This window comes from Staurois parvus, unplaced genomic scaffold (assembly GCF_062004578.1).
Source record: "Staurois parvus isolate SC_StPar_1 unplaced genomic scaffold, SC_StPar_1.0 ptg000011l, whole genome shotgun sequence".
In the NCBI taxonomy this organism is placed as follows: domain Eukaryota; kingdom Metazoa; phylum Chordata; class Amphibia; order Anura; family Ranidae; genus Staurois; species Staurois parvus.
Window position 1 is genome coordinate 7994253 of NW_028317807.1, and position 15587 is coordinate 8009839.

Genomic DNA, 15587 nt, shown 5'->3' on the forward strand with positions numbered 1-15587 from the left:
TGTATCCATCCTGACTCCATTCTTAAGCATTTTATTTTGCAGCAGGCAGTATACACTCGGAAACCAATGCTAGGAGAAAAGGTGAGCAGTTTATTTTTTTGCAAAAGAGATTTAATCTCTTCTGTCAAAAAATCTACCTCCTTAAATTTTTTTTTCCTTTTAGGTTTACTTGCACTTTAAATCATGCATTTGCATGCAACCTGACATATACTAATAGAAGTCAGTTTAGGATACCAAACCAGTGTTGAAAATTTTAGGTTTGACCCGACACTGGCCTAGCTGAGCAGAGTCAGGGTCCCATAAACAGAATAATGCCATCAGGTATTGGCGGGTGTCTTTTAACAACTACGACATTCTAGACATTAGGGTTCCACTACTTGCTTAGCAGGTGTTGCTAATGACCAGTCCTTATACAAGTATTGGTAGTGTGGCATTTTAAGAAATAAATATATTTAGTGCAACATCCACTAACAGAAGTTATGAATAATACAATTTAAAAAAAATGTGCATGTGAATATAAACCTGTAAACATACAAGAATTTCCTTGAAGCCCATCTAAACCTTCAGTTTCAATCTGCTAAAAACATTCCAGATACATCATAAAAAAAAGTGGTCAGCGTTTTACAGTTTTTCTTTCTAAAGGAACACAGCCTGCAGCATGTGGGCAGGAGACAGGTCTTTCTATGGGACCCTTACTCTCCTTGTGGAAGTAGCAGTCTCACTGCAGAGTCAGACCAATATCTCTGCAATCAGCAAAGTCCCTACTGACTGGAGAGCGTTCACTCTTAACTCAGCAAGGAGTCTGTCCAACCTCTGCAAATAGGTCACTGCTTCACCACAAAGAGCATGTTGGCAGGGGACAGGCTTTTTTTACTCAGGCTGTGGCGGATTTAAAAAAAAATATTGTCTGTAATGCCCCGTACACACAAGAAATTTGTCTGAAAATTTTTGCACGAGGACCGATCGTCTGATAATCGGATTGTTAGTATACAGCTTTCGAGAGTCGATCATGACAATTTGTCAGATGATATCCAAAGGGGCAAGTGTGAACATTTTTCTTATACACTACCAGATCGTCCGATTTTTGTTTATTCAGTACAGTAGTTGTCCGAAAATACAATACAAATGCATGGCATCTACTTTGCACACTTTTTGTTTTGATGAACTTGGAACGTATTTAAGTATAACTAAAGGCAACATTTTTTTCAGTTATGGAAAGAGTGTAGATGGATTAGAACACCTGTCAGGTTTTTATTGCTGTCTGTGCTCCCATTAGTAAGTGTCACCCTCTCTATTTGTCCTGTTTACCATTATCATTGAAAGTAAAAGGAAATCACAGAAAAGTAATAGAGGGAAATCTTCCAATGGGGACACTAGTTCTGATGACCTGGGGGTCCCCATGGAAATCACTTAATTTGCAGGGATTTCTTCTCACTTCCTGTTTGGCTATGGGACAGGAAGAAGGGAAATCTTTGCAATGGAACACAGATGGCAAAAAAACCCTGACATGGGTTATAGCCCTCCCTAATGCAGGCCATAGATGGGTCGAAAATCGGCTGATTTTTCGGCAGGAGAAAAAATCGGCCGATTTTCGCACCGTTAATGGGTTAATTGGTCGGCTGTTTTTCTGGATTTTGGCACATTTTTTTCTATCGGTAAAGTTAGAAAAAAATCGGCCGATTTTGCCGATCGGCCGATTTTCGCAGCAATGATGGGCAAATCAGCCTATGTTTTTACCGATAAAAAATCTACGCATGAGCCGTGACCTGCAAGAAAAAGAATTCCAGTTTGCTATTATATTTGACATGAAAAAGTATTGCGGTTGCAACAATGTATCTATTTGTATCTGAATAAAAACATCTGTATCCGAAATGGATACAAATAGATACAATGTTGCAACCGTTATACTTTTTAATGTCAAATATAATAGCGGAGCTCTCTGCAGGGACAGAAGTAATTAAATGCCAGCCGTAGACGGACCGAAAATCAGCTGATTTTTTTTTAACGGTGGTAACGTCGGCCTATTGAACGACCGATTTTTCGTTTTTTTTTTTAAAAAAAAGGCCGGTTTTCGACCCATCTATGGCCTGCATTACTCTATCCAAAATGAAAAAAAACGTTTTGCCTATAGTTCTACTTTAAGATAATTTATATAAATGTTCAATTAGGCTTTAAAGCAGAATTCTGACTGAAATTTGATGTAAAGTATTTAAAGTTGAAATATAGTATTTATTTTAGGGGAATACAGCACCAAACACAGTTATATGTAATGGTGTGTATTCTATTACCTGTAGGCTGCCGCTTCTTGTTGAAGTCTTCCGGATCTTCCAGTGCTGTGAAAGTTAACAGCCACCACTGCTAATCTGAAAAGTTGTGTTATTTGCCTGTCCCCTTTTGCCCTCTCTGCCATTCACAAAAGTCATATTACTATTCTCCCAGAAAGCAACAGGTTCTGTGAATGAGTGGTGGATATTCTGTCATCTAACTACTCTTCTATTTACAGAATGCAATGCATTGCAGGAGAATAGTATTACAAGTTTTGTGAACCTTTTACAGAGGTAAGTGCACAGTACAACGTTTCTGAATAGCAGGGCAGTGGTTAACGCTCACATTGTCACAAGATAGCCACACATGGCAATATCCAGTGGTTATGAAGGAGACACTGAACTGAACCTGCAGATAATGGGATACACACCAATACACACAACAAATAGCTTAACTTCAGCTTTAAATAAACACTGCATTTACATGATTGATTTTTTTTGTATTCTTTGCTAGTGTACATACAGCCTAAAAGCAAAACTTTCTAAACGGACTCTTCTTCCACAGGGAGAGGCAGCCCAAGTAGTTCCAGGAACTCAAAGTAAGAGAACACCCAGGATCTGGAGACACCTTGGGTCTGGTCCATGCCAATAGACTCCTTCATCAGTCCTCTGTTAAACTGCAGTTGTTGTTCCAGAGCTGCTGTCTGCCTGTTAGGATGAAATAAAAAAATGACTGTTATCTATCTGTACACTGTCAATGCACAAGAATCATTTGTAAACAGTGTGGTACTAGGAACAATCCAAAGATGATTTTGGCAAACTTATCTCAAAATTTAAACAAATTGTAAAGCATATTTAATTTCAATAAGACTGTTCTGTAATATACAGTTGCAAGAAAAAGTATGTGAACCCCCTTGGGATTATGTGGAGTTTTGCATGAATTGGACATAAAATGTGCTCTGAACGTCATCTAAGTCACAACAATAGAAGAACATAGTCTGCTGAACATAATACTACACAAACATTAGATGTTGCCATGGTTTATTGCACATAACATGTAAACATTAACAGTGCAGGGAGGAAAAAGAATGTGAGGCCCTAGCTTAATGACTTCTCCCAGAGCTAATTGGAGCCACGAATGAGCCAACCTTGACTCCAATCAGTGTGATGATATTGGATGTGTTGCTGACAGCTGTCCTGCCCTTAAAAAAACACACACCTGTTTTGGGTTTACTGGTTTCAAGAAGCACTGTCTGATGTGAACCATGCCTCGCAGAAAAGAGCTCTCAGAAGACCTACGATCAAGAATTGTTGACTTGCATGAAGCTGGAAAGGGTTACAAAAGTATCTCCAAAAGCCTTGATGTTCATGTGTCTACGGTAAGACAGACTGTCTACAAATGGAGAAAGTTTAGCACTGTTGCTACTCTCCCTAGGCGTGGTCGTCCTGTAAAAATGACTGCAAGAGCACAGCGCAGAATGCTGCATGAGGTAAAGAAGAATCCCAGAGTGTCAGCTAAAGACCTACAGAAATCTCTAGCACATGCTAACATTTTTGTTGACACATCTACAATAAGGAAAACATTAAACAAGAATGGAGTACATGGGAGGACACCACGGAGTAAGCCATTGCTGTCCAAAAAGAATATTGCAGCACGTTTGAAGTTTGCAAAAGAGCACCTGGATGTTCCACAGCACTACTGGCAAAATATACTGTGGACAGATGAAACCAAGATTGAGTTGTTTGGGAAGAACACACAACACTATGTGTGGAGAAAAAAAGGCACAGCACACCAACATCAATACCTCATCCCCACTGTAAAACATGGCGGAGGGAGCATCATGGTTTGGGGCTGCTTTGCTGCCTCAGGGCCTGGACGAATTGTTGTCATTGATGGGAAAATGAATTCCAGAGTTTATCAAGACATTTTGCAGGAAAACGTACGACCATCTGTCCACCAACTGAAGCTCCGCAGAGGATGGGTGATGCAATAGGACAATGACCCAAAGCATACAAGTAATTCAACAAAACAATGGCCGCAACAGCACAGAATACGCCTTCTGGAGTGGCCCAGTCAGAGTCCTAACCTCAACTTGATTGAAATGCTGTGGCATGAACTTAAGAGAGCGATTCACACCAGACATCCCAAGAATATTGCTACACTGAAACAGTTTTGTGAAGAGGAGTGTTCCAAAATTACTCCAGATTGTTGTGCAGGTCTGATCTGCAACTACAGGAAATGTTTGGTTGAGGTTATTGCTGCCAAAGGAGGGTCAACCAGTTATTAAGTCCAAAGGTTCACATACTTTTTCCTCCCTGCACTGTGAATGTTTACATGTTATGTGCAATTAAACCATGGCGACATCTAATGTTTGTGTAGTATTATGTTCAGCAGACTGTGTTCTTCTATTGTTGTGACTTAGATGACGTTCAGAGCACATTTTATGCCCAATTCATGCAAAACTCCACGTAATTCCAAGAGGTTCACATACTTTTTCTTGCAACTGTATGATTAAAAATTGTGATTTTCTAAACCTGTCAAAAAAAATGTTGCTTCCTTGCACTATTACAATCTGCATTGAACTGAATTGAAGTCAGAATTCTTACTTCCTCATGTTTTCACTGGCTTGCAGAAGGCTGCAAAGTGCTACTGAGTCCTTGTTCACACTTGTGTAGTTTTATGCACATGGGCTGATGTTCATCAATCAAACTGTATCAAAAATGCATAAACACACACACTGCACACGCACTAGTATGAACTTAGCTCTGGTATCCCTTGCAATAGGACTTGTACCAAGAAATAATTTTTGGTAAATGCTAAAACAGAAACTTTTTTTAATTAAAGAAAATAAACTAGCTATTTTTTTTTCTTAAGCCTAACTTTGGCCCAAATTTTTTTTCCTTTTAGATAAGCTGGACGATGGCTATAATAGCTTTCTTTCAGTCAAGGAAAATTCCCTTTATTTCCTGTCCCAAAGAACACACAAGAAGTATGAAGAACATCCACAATAGAGATACAGAAAATAGTAAAAACTTAACATGATTGTTAACTTTTCCCTTATTGCTAATAAAAGTGATTTCATTTCTTTTTCCATCTCATAGCTTTTCTGATCACTGATCTCCTCAACCGTTCACAAATAAAGTAATGAAAACCAGAAAGAAGGTTTAACCCTTCTCCAAACTAGCCAAAGTAACAGACAAAAAATATAAGTTTTGGGCTTTAAGTATTTTAAAAGAGAAAACAGTTTACAACAAAAAAGTGTAAGTACTGTGTGACTGCAAGGGAAGGGTTAAATCAGTGTTTCTTTCTTGTCCATTGAGGTAAACAGAAAGTCTTTTACCTTTGGGTTATGCTGCTGCCCACAGGAGGATTGAACAAATCCGAAAATTGTAGGCCAGCCCAGAATAACTCCTCCCACTACCAGTATGCTTTAGTATTTTGCTGTGTCTTAGGAGGATGGACATCTTTTCATCAGCACTGCTGTATAAGACTAACCAGTTTTAGCTAGCATGTTATTTTCTTACTGTTCAACATACTTTTCTTTGTCTGGGTTTCATGAGTACCTGAGGCATTGCACATACCCTGAGCTGTAAACTTCCTTACTGCCACACGGTTGCAATATGTCTGATTTCCACACACGGGGGCAACAGCCTTCTGGGCTGCATGCAGCATGTCTACTGATGTGGACACCTTCTGCAGCCTAAAATCCTGTTGCTCTCTGCTCCTAGAGTCTATTCCATTTTCTCCAAGCTTTCCTTAATTCACTCAGGTGTGGTCAGTTCCTCTACTCTCTCAAGTGAGGTTTTTAATAGTTATATAAAACTTTATGGTCCAAATCAGGCTCACCTGCTTGGGCAGAGGAGGAATCCTAAGTACTCTGTTGGTGCAGAAGACTTAAATGTCGGAGCACTCTTGTCTCCCAATCAACATTCTGGAACTTCAATTGATTTAGTTATCTCTGCAGAATTGGTTCATCCTGCTGGAGGGTCATCTAATCCAGATCTAGTTAGAAAATGCTACTTGGTGGCATATATCAACCATCAGGAAGGAGCTAGAAGATGTCTTGCCATGACATGAGCGGTGGATTGAATCCTATTTTACAGAACTTCATGTTCCAGCCTTGTCCGTTGTGTACATCCCAGGCATGACCAATTAACAGGCTGACTTCCTCAGCCAGCAGCACTTAGACCTGGTAATGGTCCTTAACACTGTCAGTGTGGCTTGACCTCTCTTGCAGGTAAGGCATGCCTGATGTGGACCTCCTGGCTTCCAGGTCCAACAACAAATTGGACAGGTTTGTTTTCAGGTACATAGATTCTCCAGTGAGCTCCGGGGGTTTTATGGGATCAGCACACCCTGATCTATACCTTTCCTCCCTTAAAACCTCTCCCTGGTCTATTTTACAAGATCGACATGTAGCACATTCCGGTGACCTTCATTGCTCCAAACTGACCCCAATGAATTTGGTATGCCAGACTATTATGAATTTTGGTGGACGCTCTGTGGGATTTGCCAAATCAATAGGATATTCTGTTCCAAGGAATGACTGACCATTCTGCATGTTTGCTGGCTTTAACAACACAGGTGAAGAGAGACAGAGGTACGTCTGAGTCTTTCTACAATGCTAAAAGCTAGGAAAGCTACTTCCCACTATGTGTATCATCAGACATGAAAGGAAAACTTCACCTGGTGTGAATCTCAGTGTTTCCACCATAGATGTTTCTCTGTGGGACAAATCGTTTTCCTGCAAATGGATCTGGACCAGCATTTGGCTCTCAGTTCTCTCAATGGCCAAGTTTCTGCTCTTTCGAATTTGTTTCAGAGACCATTGGCCTCCTATTCTTTGATTAAAACTTTTGTACAGGGAGTCTCATGTGTAGCTCTCTCCCTCTGTTTGTTCCCCTGTATATATGACAGATTTATGTATTATGAAGAATTAAAGACTGTATACATCGACACTAAGGTCCCATTCACACCACAGCACTTGCTTCAATGTGTGGTGACGTGTGTTTGTTTTTTTAAAGCATTGCAGTGCATTTTTTTCCTATCTATTTCACCTATTACTGTGCAGGAATAGAGAGTGACTTTATGTTTGTGGCACAATGCATGGTCACTTACAGTGTCTATACTGTTTGTTATTAGGTTCTACAAAGACACATCCATGTTTTTGGAACTGTTAGCCAGGATTAATAGATGTATTAACAGGTTTAAAGAATAAGTTCACCTTTCATAACATGCTACATGTTGCATCCATATTCAGGGTGTAACATGCTATGATCAGACCGGCCCCCGCTTCCCTGCTGTGACAGCTAGCAGGAGATCTTCTCCCTCCCTTGCTAGCTATCAAATTTTAAAAAACCGTGGCTGTGCGTTGCTCCGCCCGCCCGGCCATGTCACTCATTCACTGTGTTCTGTGAATGAGAAACTACAAGTCCTGACAGCCTTAGCGACTGTTGGCTTGTAGTTTTCAATGAACTACCAATGGCGCTGTGGTAGCTTAGTGAGTCTTCCTGTCAATATATCTGCTTGCTCGTACATCCCATACGGGCAAGCTGATATTCTGACAGATCTGCAGGAGACCTGCATGGCACCAGTAAATGCTGATCACAGGTGCAATGGTTTCCAGGCTCCTGAAACAAAAAATAATAAATGCACATTTTTTACCTGTAAAAAAAGTGCATTTATTATTTTTTGTATAAAGGTGAACTTATACTTTAATGATATTAAAATCCCTGTAGTATCCTAAATAAGCATTAGGATGAATGCTCTATTGAAATTTAGTCCCCTACCTTGCTAATAGTTTAGCTTGTCTTTGAGCTTCTTCCATTAGTGCCTTGGCTTCTGCCTCTGCCATCAGCCTCTGGCGTTCTGCCTCCTGCCTGGCTTGTTCCTCTCTTTCCCGTTTCTTCCGCTGGTACTCTTCACGTTCTTCTGCTGCCATTTCTAAAAGACGCATGCGTTCTTCTGCTTCTAATTGCTCCTGTTCTTGTTGCCTCTGGCGTTCCAGTGCTGCAGGGTATGGGTATAGTTAGATTACAGGATAATCAAACGATTTATATACTGTAGTATCACACATGAAGAAGCTATAACATCTGGGTAAAAATTGTTTTTATATGACAGATTTAGTAGGGAATGTCTCATCCATTATGATATATCTTTTACACTACCTTTTCTGATTCATGAATTAGATTCATGGTAGAATACTCACACTAAAACTTGTTCCTGAAGGATACATTGCTTCATACAAGCAATCCCACTATTTACTAGAGTGTAAAACAGCCACAAGTACTGGAAACTAAAAAATGTCTTTGTTCTATTTCTGACTTGTGTATGGTCAAGTCTGGCCACAGAACAATCTTACTAATAAATGGCTTCACACAAACAATTGCCATATTTTCTTTAAAGGAATTTTTATGCATATTATACAGTTGTGGCCAAAATTATTCAACCCCCACTGAAATTGAGTGTTTTGGCCAGTTTGACATTGCTTTTGATCATTCAGTCATCTTGCTTACATTTACATTAAAGAGGCACTTGTAGGTCAGACAAATATAACATAACAGTTATAATGAAATAACCACAAATGTCTTTTCTGTGCTCACAGCATTATCAGTTTTATTCAACCCCCAAGTGACATTCAATCTTAGTACTTAGTACAGCATCCTTTTACAGTTATAACAGCTTTTAAACGTGAAGCATAGCTTGACACAAGTGTCTTGCAGCGATCTACGGGTATCTTCGCCCATTCTTCATGGGCAAAGGCCTCCAGTTCAGTCACATTCTTAGGCTTGCGCACTGCAACTGCTTTCTTTAAGTCCCACCAGAGGTTCTCAATCGGATTTAAGTCTGGTGACTGCGATGGCCACTCCAAAATGTTCCAGCCTTTCCTCTGCAACCATGCTCTAGTGGACTTGGAAGTATGCTTGGGATCATTGTCCTGTTGAAAGGTCCAACGTCTCCCAAGCCTCAGGTGTGTGACGGACTGCATCACGTTTCCATCCAATATCTCCTGGTACTGAAGAGAATTCATGGTACCTTGCACACGCTGAAGCTTCCCTGTACCTGCAGAAGCAAAACAGCCCCAAAGCATGATTGACCCTCCACCATGCTTCACAGTAGGCAAGGTGTTCTTTTCATCATAGGCCTTGTTCTTCCTCCTCCAAACATAGCGTTGATCCATGGGCCCAAACAGTTCTAATTTTGTTTCATCAGTCCACAGAACACTATCCCACAACTTTTGTGGTTTGTCCACATGGCTTTTGGCATACTGCAGTCGACTCTTCTTATTCTTTGGAGACAGCAAGGGGGTACGCCTGGGAGTTCTGGCACGGAGGCCTTCATTACGCAGTGTGCGTCTTATTGTCTGGGCTGAAACTTCTGTACCCACATCTGACAAATCTTTTCTCAGTTCCTCAGCAGTCACACGGGGACTTCTCTCCACTCTACGCTTCAGGTAGCGCACAGCAGTCGAAGTCAGCATCTTCTTTCTGCCACGACCAGGTAGCGTTTCAACAGTGCCCTTTGCCTTGAATTTGCGAATGATGCTTCCTAAGGTGTCTCTTGGTATGTTTAACATCTTTGCAATCTTCTTATAGCCATTGCCCTTCCTGTGAAGAGAAATCACCTCTTCTCTTGTCTTCCTGGACCATTCTCTTGCCTTCACCATGTTTGTAACCACACCAGTAAATGTCTAGAAGGAGCTGAGTATCACAGTCATTTTAAAGCTGCCTAATTGGTGCTTATTATGCTTGATTGCTGCTCGGTGACATCCACAGGTGTTTTCAATACCTGATGGAAAGCACCTGTATGAACCTCTGTTCTTCAGAGTGGTAGTCTTTAAGGGGTTGAATAATTGTGGCAATGAAGAAACCACATAAGAACCATTTACTACTGTATTACATAAACAATTGATGTCATTTTAGTTGCATTTGGGTAGTTACAACGTCCTTGTAGGATTTGATTCTGAATACAATTCCAAATGTACACTATAGTCCCTAAACCCCTTTACAGCATTGGGGGTTGAATAATTTTGGCCACAACTGTAACTGCCACTCCATTTGTATTTCCTAGAATACCACTCTAAAGCTGGCCACACAAATTTACATTCTGATTGCATAACTTCTATCACATTAACCAATGACTTTGTAGCATTAGCACCTTTCCATCAATTTAGGACCCATCAGGTGGGCCCTCACACTATATAACTCTTAGTAAATGTAAAGGAGATATTAGTACAATCTCATTGTTACAGTATGTGTGTCTAGCAATAAACAGTTCATTGGTTGCGTTGTCCCTAGCTTCTTATTTTTCTCAGGTATTTGAGCAGTTATATCTCTTCTTCTCAGTTCCTGACTTACAGCTCCTCCTTTTGGCTTTTATTTAATGCATAATAAAGTAAAACCTAGAAATTAGAGTGAAAAGCCATCATAATGTCATGATGCCCATGGAAAGTTATTGGAAATAAAGGCATTGAGATATCACTTCAGGAATCATGGGCATAAACACAGGTAATTCTACTTATTAGCATCTCCTTAACCCCTTCACACCTAAGGATAAAACAAATCTAAATGCCTAAGCACAATTTTGAAACGTTGACATGTGTAAGTAAAACCGTACATATCATCACAACCACTTTGTACATCCAGGTGAATTATACCATGTTTTTTTCAGGACAAATTGGGCTTTCATTTGGTGGTAAATGGTAATGGATATTTCCTGATTTTTTTTTTATTATCAAAGGAAAACTGGTCCAAAATAATTAAAAAAAAATCATTTTTTTCTTATTTAGCTGTGTATTTCTTGTTACTACCATAACCTACCACCAAAGAACAACCCAAAATAAATTCTACAGCTCTTGACAATCGCAGCGATACCATATATGTGTATGTTATTTGTTGTTTGTACCCGTAGTACAGCCCAGAATCAATTGTGCACATTTTGTTTTTGTCTTTTTTTACCTAAAACACACTGACATTGACACTAACTGACACTGATACCAATTTTTTTTAATCCTGACCTTTTGACCTTGGCCTTTAACCCTGACCTTGACCCAAACACTAACCCTTGCACTGAACTAGATCAAACCTTGATCTAGGTATTTTTTCTTTTTTTTTAATATTTATTTATCTTTTTTTTTTTTTACTAACATTTTTTTTCTGTCTATGCCAGGAGTTAGAGAGATACAATGTATCTCTCTCCTCCATTCATAGAGCAAAAAACAAGGGGGCCAATCAGAGGCTATCACAGGCTATGTGACCGGAATCGGGAGTCCTGAGTCCCGATTGTTAGAACGGGACCCGGTGCTTTCAGTGACACCGTGGTCTTTGAGCTGGAAGCGCACCGTGTGGCGCTCCCAGCACAAAGACAGGTACACAAATATGCGGCCCTACGGAAAAAAGCCCAGTTCTGTGAGGCCGCATATTTGTGTTACGTCGACATCAAGGGGTTAAAAAATAGTTCACCTTTGGAACATGTCACATGTTCCACCTGTTTTTAGGGTGAAACTTGTAACTTGTTCCAGCATATGCACCTTGTCCCCCTATTCCCCCCTCCACACTCTGTGACTTCGGCAGCGGATCCTTTCCCCAAACTCGCTGTCACAATTTGAAAACAGTGAAGCTGTGTGGGGCTCTGTCCAGTTTCCTGTGAATGAATAGGCTACAAGTACCATCATCCATCGTGGCTGACTGCTTGTAGTTCTTAATGAATTACGAAGGTGCTGATGAGCGTTTGAGGTTCATTGATCTTTCTGTTCTCAAGTAACTCTCTGCACATACAGAGTATGGGCATACAGCTATTCTGAGAGTCTGCAGGAGTCTGACAATGAATTTGTGATCTTTTGATCACAGGTGCAATGCTCTGCATGTTCCTTGGAAAAAAATAATACGTGCACATTTTTATTTACCTGCAAAAAATGTGCATTTATAATTTTTTTTCAAAGATGAACTTATCCTTTAACACTACAACACACACTTTCAGTGGACTGACCCGTCAATGCAGCTATGTGATTTTGTTGCAATCAGACATTTTTGGTGCTGGTACAGTGTGTATTTGTACATTACCCAATCTCTGTAATTCTTCCTCCTGCTTCTGCCTCTGAATTTCTTGCAGCTTTCGCCGATATTCCTCCTGCTGTAGCCGTGCTCTCTCTAGTGCTTGTTGTTCCAACTGCATCCTCCGAGCCCTCTCCTGCTGCTGGCGCTGCCTCTCTTCTTCCTCCTGCTTCTTCCGCATTCTGAAAAGGAGTATGCTTATTGTGAGAAGTCATGTCTTCTAGCTAATAGAAGCTATTGTACTACCTACAGGTGTAAGTGATATCTTTACACTTATTCATGGGATAAAATGTAAATTTGCTTGGTATATACCCACATGGAAGAAATATATATTTGAAATATATTTAAAAAATGTTCTTCCCAAATATTGAAATATATTTGAAATGCTACAATTTTGGCCATATTCAATATATTTCAAAATATATTTCAATTAATATATATACTGCATGTTGAAATGCGTTATTAAAAAATATATGAAAAATATATTTAAAAATACATTTCAAAAATACTGTAAGTCTTTAAAAATACATATCTACATTTCTGGAATGCATTTACAAATATATGTAAAAATATATGTTAAAATGACTTTTTTATATGTTAAAATAAAATCTGAAGAATATATTTTTTAAAAATATATTTTTAAAAATTTATTTTTTTAAAAATATATTCTTCAGATTTTATTTTAACATATAAAAAAGTCATTTTAACATATATTTTTACATATATTTGTAAATGCATTCCAGAAATGTAGACTTGTATTTTTAAAGACATACAGTATATTTGAAACGTATTTTTAAAAATACTTTTCATATATTCTGTAATAAACACGCATTTCAACATGCAGTATATATATATATATATATATATATATATATATATATATAAATATATTGAATATGGCCAAAACTCTAGCATTTCAAATATATGTCAATATATTTGAGAAGAATATTTTTAAAATAAATTTCAAATATATTTTTCTTCCATATGGGTATTTTCTTTGCTTATTGTGTTCAGCACTAATAAATACAAATGTTATTTGTTTGTCAGTTCACTATGAAATATACTGGCTCCTTTTTTCAATCTCTTTACTTTCTTTATTGTATAAAACAGTTGTTTATAGAGTTCAATAGCCTAAGCTGAAATTTAAACACACAAGTGAATTCCTTCTTGGACATCTGTGTCCAAGGTTTTAATCAGAAAATGCAAACTGCTGTGCTGTCACTTTCGATAACCCACAGTGTGTAGAGAATTCATTATGATGTATTGCAGTGGTCTCCAATCTGTGGCCCGCGGGCCGGATGTGGCCCTTTGCTTGTCTTTATCCAGCCCTTGAGGATTCCGCTTACAGATATGAAGAGCTATTCCTCCCACCCATAGAGACGCTGAAACTTTATTTCTTTCACTGACAATAAAGATGGGGCATTATTCATTCCACTGATATCAATGATGGTTACTACTCCTCCCATTGACACTATCGATGCAGCACTACTTCTCCCACTGACACCAACAATGTGACACTATCCCTTCCACTGATGTAAATGATGGAACATTATTTCTTTCACTGACCTTAATGATGGGACATTATTCCTTCCACTGATACCAATGGAGCAGCACTATTCCTCTCACTGACTGCAATGATACCATACTATTCCTCTCACTGACACAAAATGATGGGGCATTATTCCTTCCACTGACACCAACAATAGGGCATTATTCCTATCACTAAGACCTGTTATGGGGCACAATTCCTCCTCCTACTGATCTCAGGTGTTATGTAATTTTTTTACTCTCAATCACCACAGTCAGAAGATCTCACTTCAGGAATCATGGGCATAAACACAGGTAATTCTACCTATTAGCATCCTTATAAAAAAGAAGTTCACCTTTGAAGCATGTCACATGTTCCACTTGTTTTTAGGGTGAAACATGTAACATGTTCCAGGATCTTCCAGTCTGAAGGACAAAAAACTGGTTGTTTTAAAAGTTTGGAGACCCTGATGTATTGGATGATTATTTGTAGGATAAACACATAGTAAAAATATAAATATAAAGCATCAATTTAAAAACTTATAAATATTGCAATAGCAAATAAGCATGTGCTTTAGGAAGGTACACTCAGTTCACTTTAAATTGAGTTATAAAATGTTCCTAAAACCTCCATTCCTCCAGCACAAATTAAGTTCTTTTCAAAGCACCCCTGTATGGTTACTAGGGAGAAAAAGGATTCCTAACACTTTTTCTAACTGGAGAAAGAAAAAAACTTACACAGCCCTTTATAGCTGTATGTTTCAGCACTCCTCGTACATGATGTTGTTAACGCTTAACACTGCACAAAATTAAAAAAAGGGAACAAATACGTAGCCCTGCAGTGCCTAAAAAATAAAAAGTAAAACATTATCATGCAGTACTGCTGTACTGAACGACACATCACTATAGGTACAGTTGTGTTCAAAATAATAGCAGTCAGACATCACTAACCTGATCAATCACTGTTTTTGGTAGAAATTATATTTCTACATGGCAAATAATTTACTAGCAGGTGTAGTAGAGTAATAGAAATCCAACAGACCCAACAGTCATGACATGCATGCTGCTGATTCTGTGTAATTGAATCACTAATTGAAAGGGGCATGTTCAAAATAATAGCAGTGTGGAGTTCTATTAGTGAGGTCATTCATTCTTTGAAAAACAGGTGGCAATTATTGTCCTTAAGGAAGGAAGGCAGCAAATGTTGTACAGTGCATTTCTCTCTGAAATCCTGAGGAAAATGGGTCGTTCCAGACATTGTTCAGAAGAACAGCATACCTTGATTAAAAAGTTGATTGGAGAGGGGAAAACATATAAAGAAGTGCAGAAAATGATAGGCTGCTCAGCTAAAATGGTCGCAAATGCTTTAAAATGGCAACCAAAACCTGAAAGACATGGAAGAAAGCAAAAAAACTACCATTCAAATGGATAGAATAGCCAAAATGGCAAGGACTCAGCCAACAATCAGCTCCAGGAAGATCAAAGAAGGTCTAAAGTTACCTGTGAGTACTGTTACAATTAGAAGACGCCTATGGGAAGCCAAGCTATCTGCAAGAAGCCCCCGCAAAGTCCCACTGTTGAAAAAAAGACGTGCTAAAGAGGTTACAATTTGCCTAAGAGCACATTGACTGGCCTAAAGAGAAATGGCGCAACATTTTGTGGACTGATGAAAGAAAGATTGTTCTTTTTGGGTCTAGTGGCCGGAGACAGTTTGTCAGATGACCACCAAACACTGAATTCAAG

General features: G+C 38.9%; 1 protein-coding gene across 1 annotated transcript in view; it reads right to left on the bottom strand.

Annotated features, from left to right (window-relative positions):
- Positions 1 to 1073: 1073 nt before the first annotated feature.
- KIAA2012 (KIAA2012 ortholog) overlaps positions 1074 to 15587 on the bottom strand; it is a 276256-nt gene continuing 261742 nt past the window's right edge. Inside the window, exons 24-26 of the mRNA XM_089670508.1 lie at positions 12327 to 12499; positions 8055 to 8274; positions 1074 to 2972 (exon numbers count right to left, since the gene is read on the bottom strand). Of these exons, the coding sequence (XP_089526634.1) occupies positions 2807 to 2972; positions 8055 to 8274; positions 12327 to 12499 (559 nt within the window). The 3' untranslated portion in view covers positions 1074 to 2806. The remainder of the gene's footprint in view (positions 2973 to 8054; positions 8275 to 12326; positions 12500 to 15587) is intronic.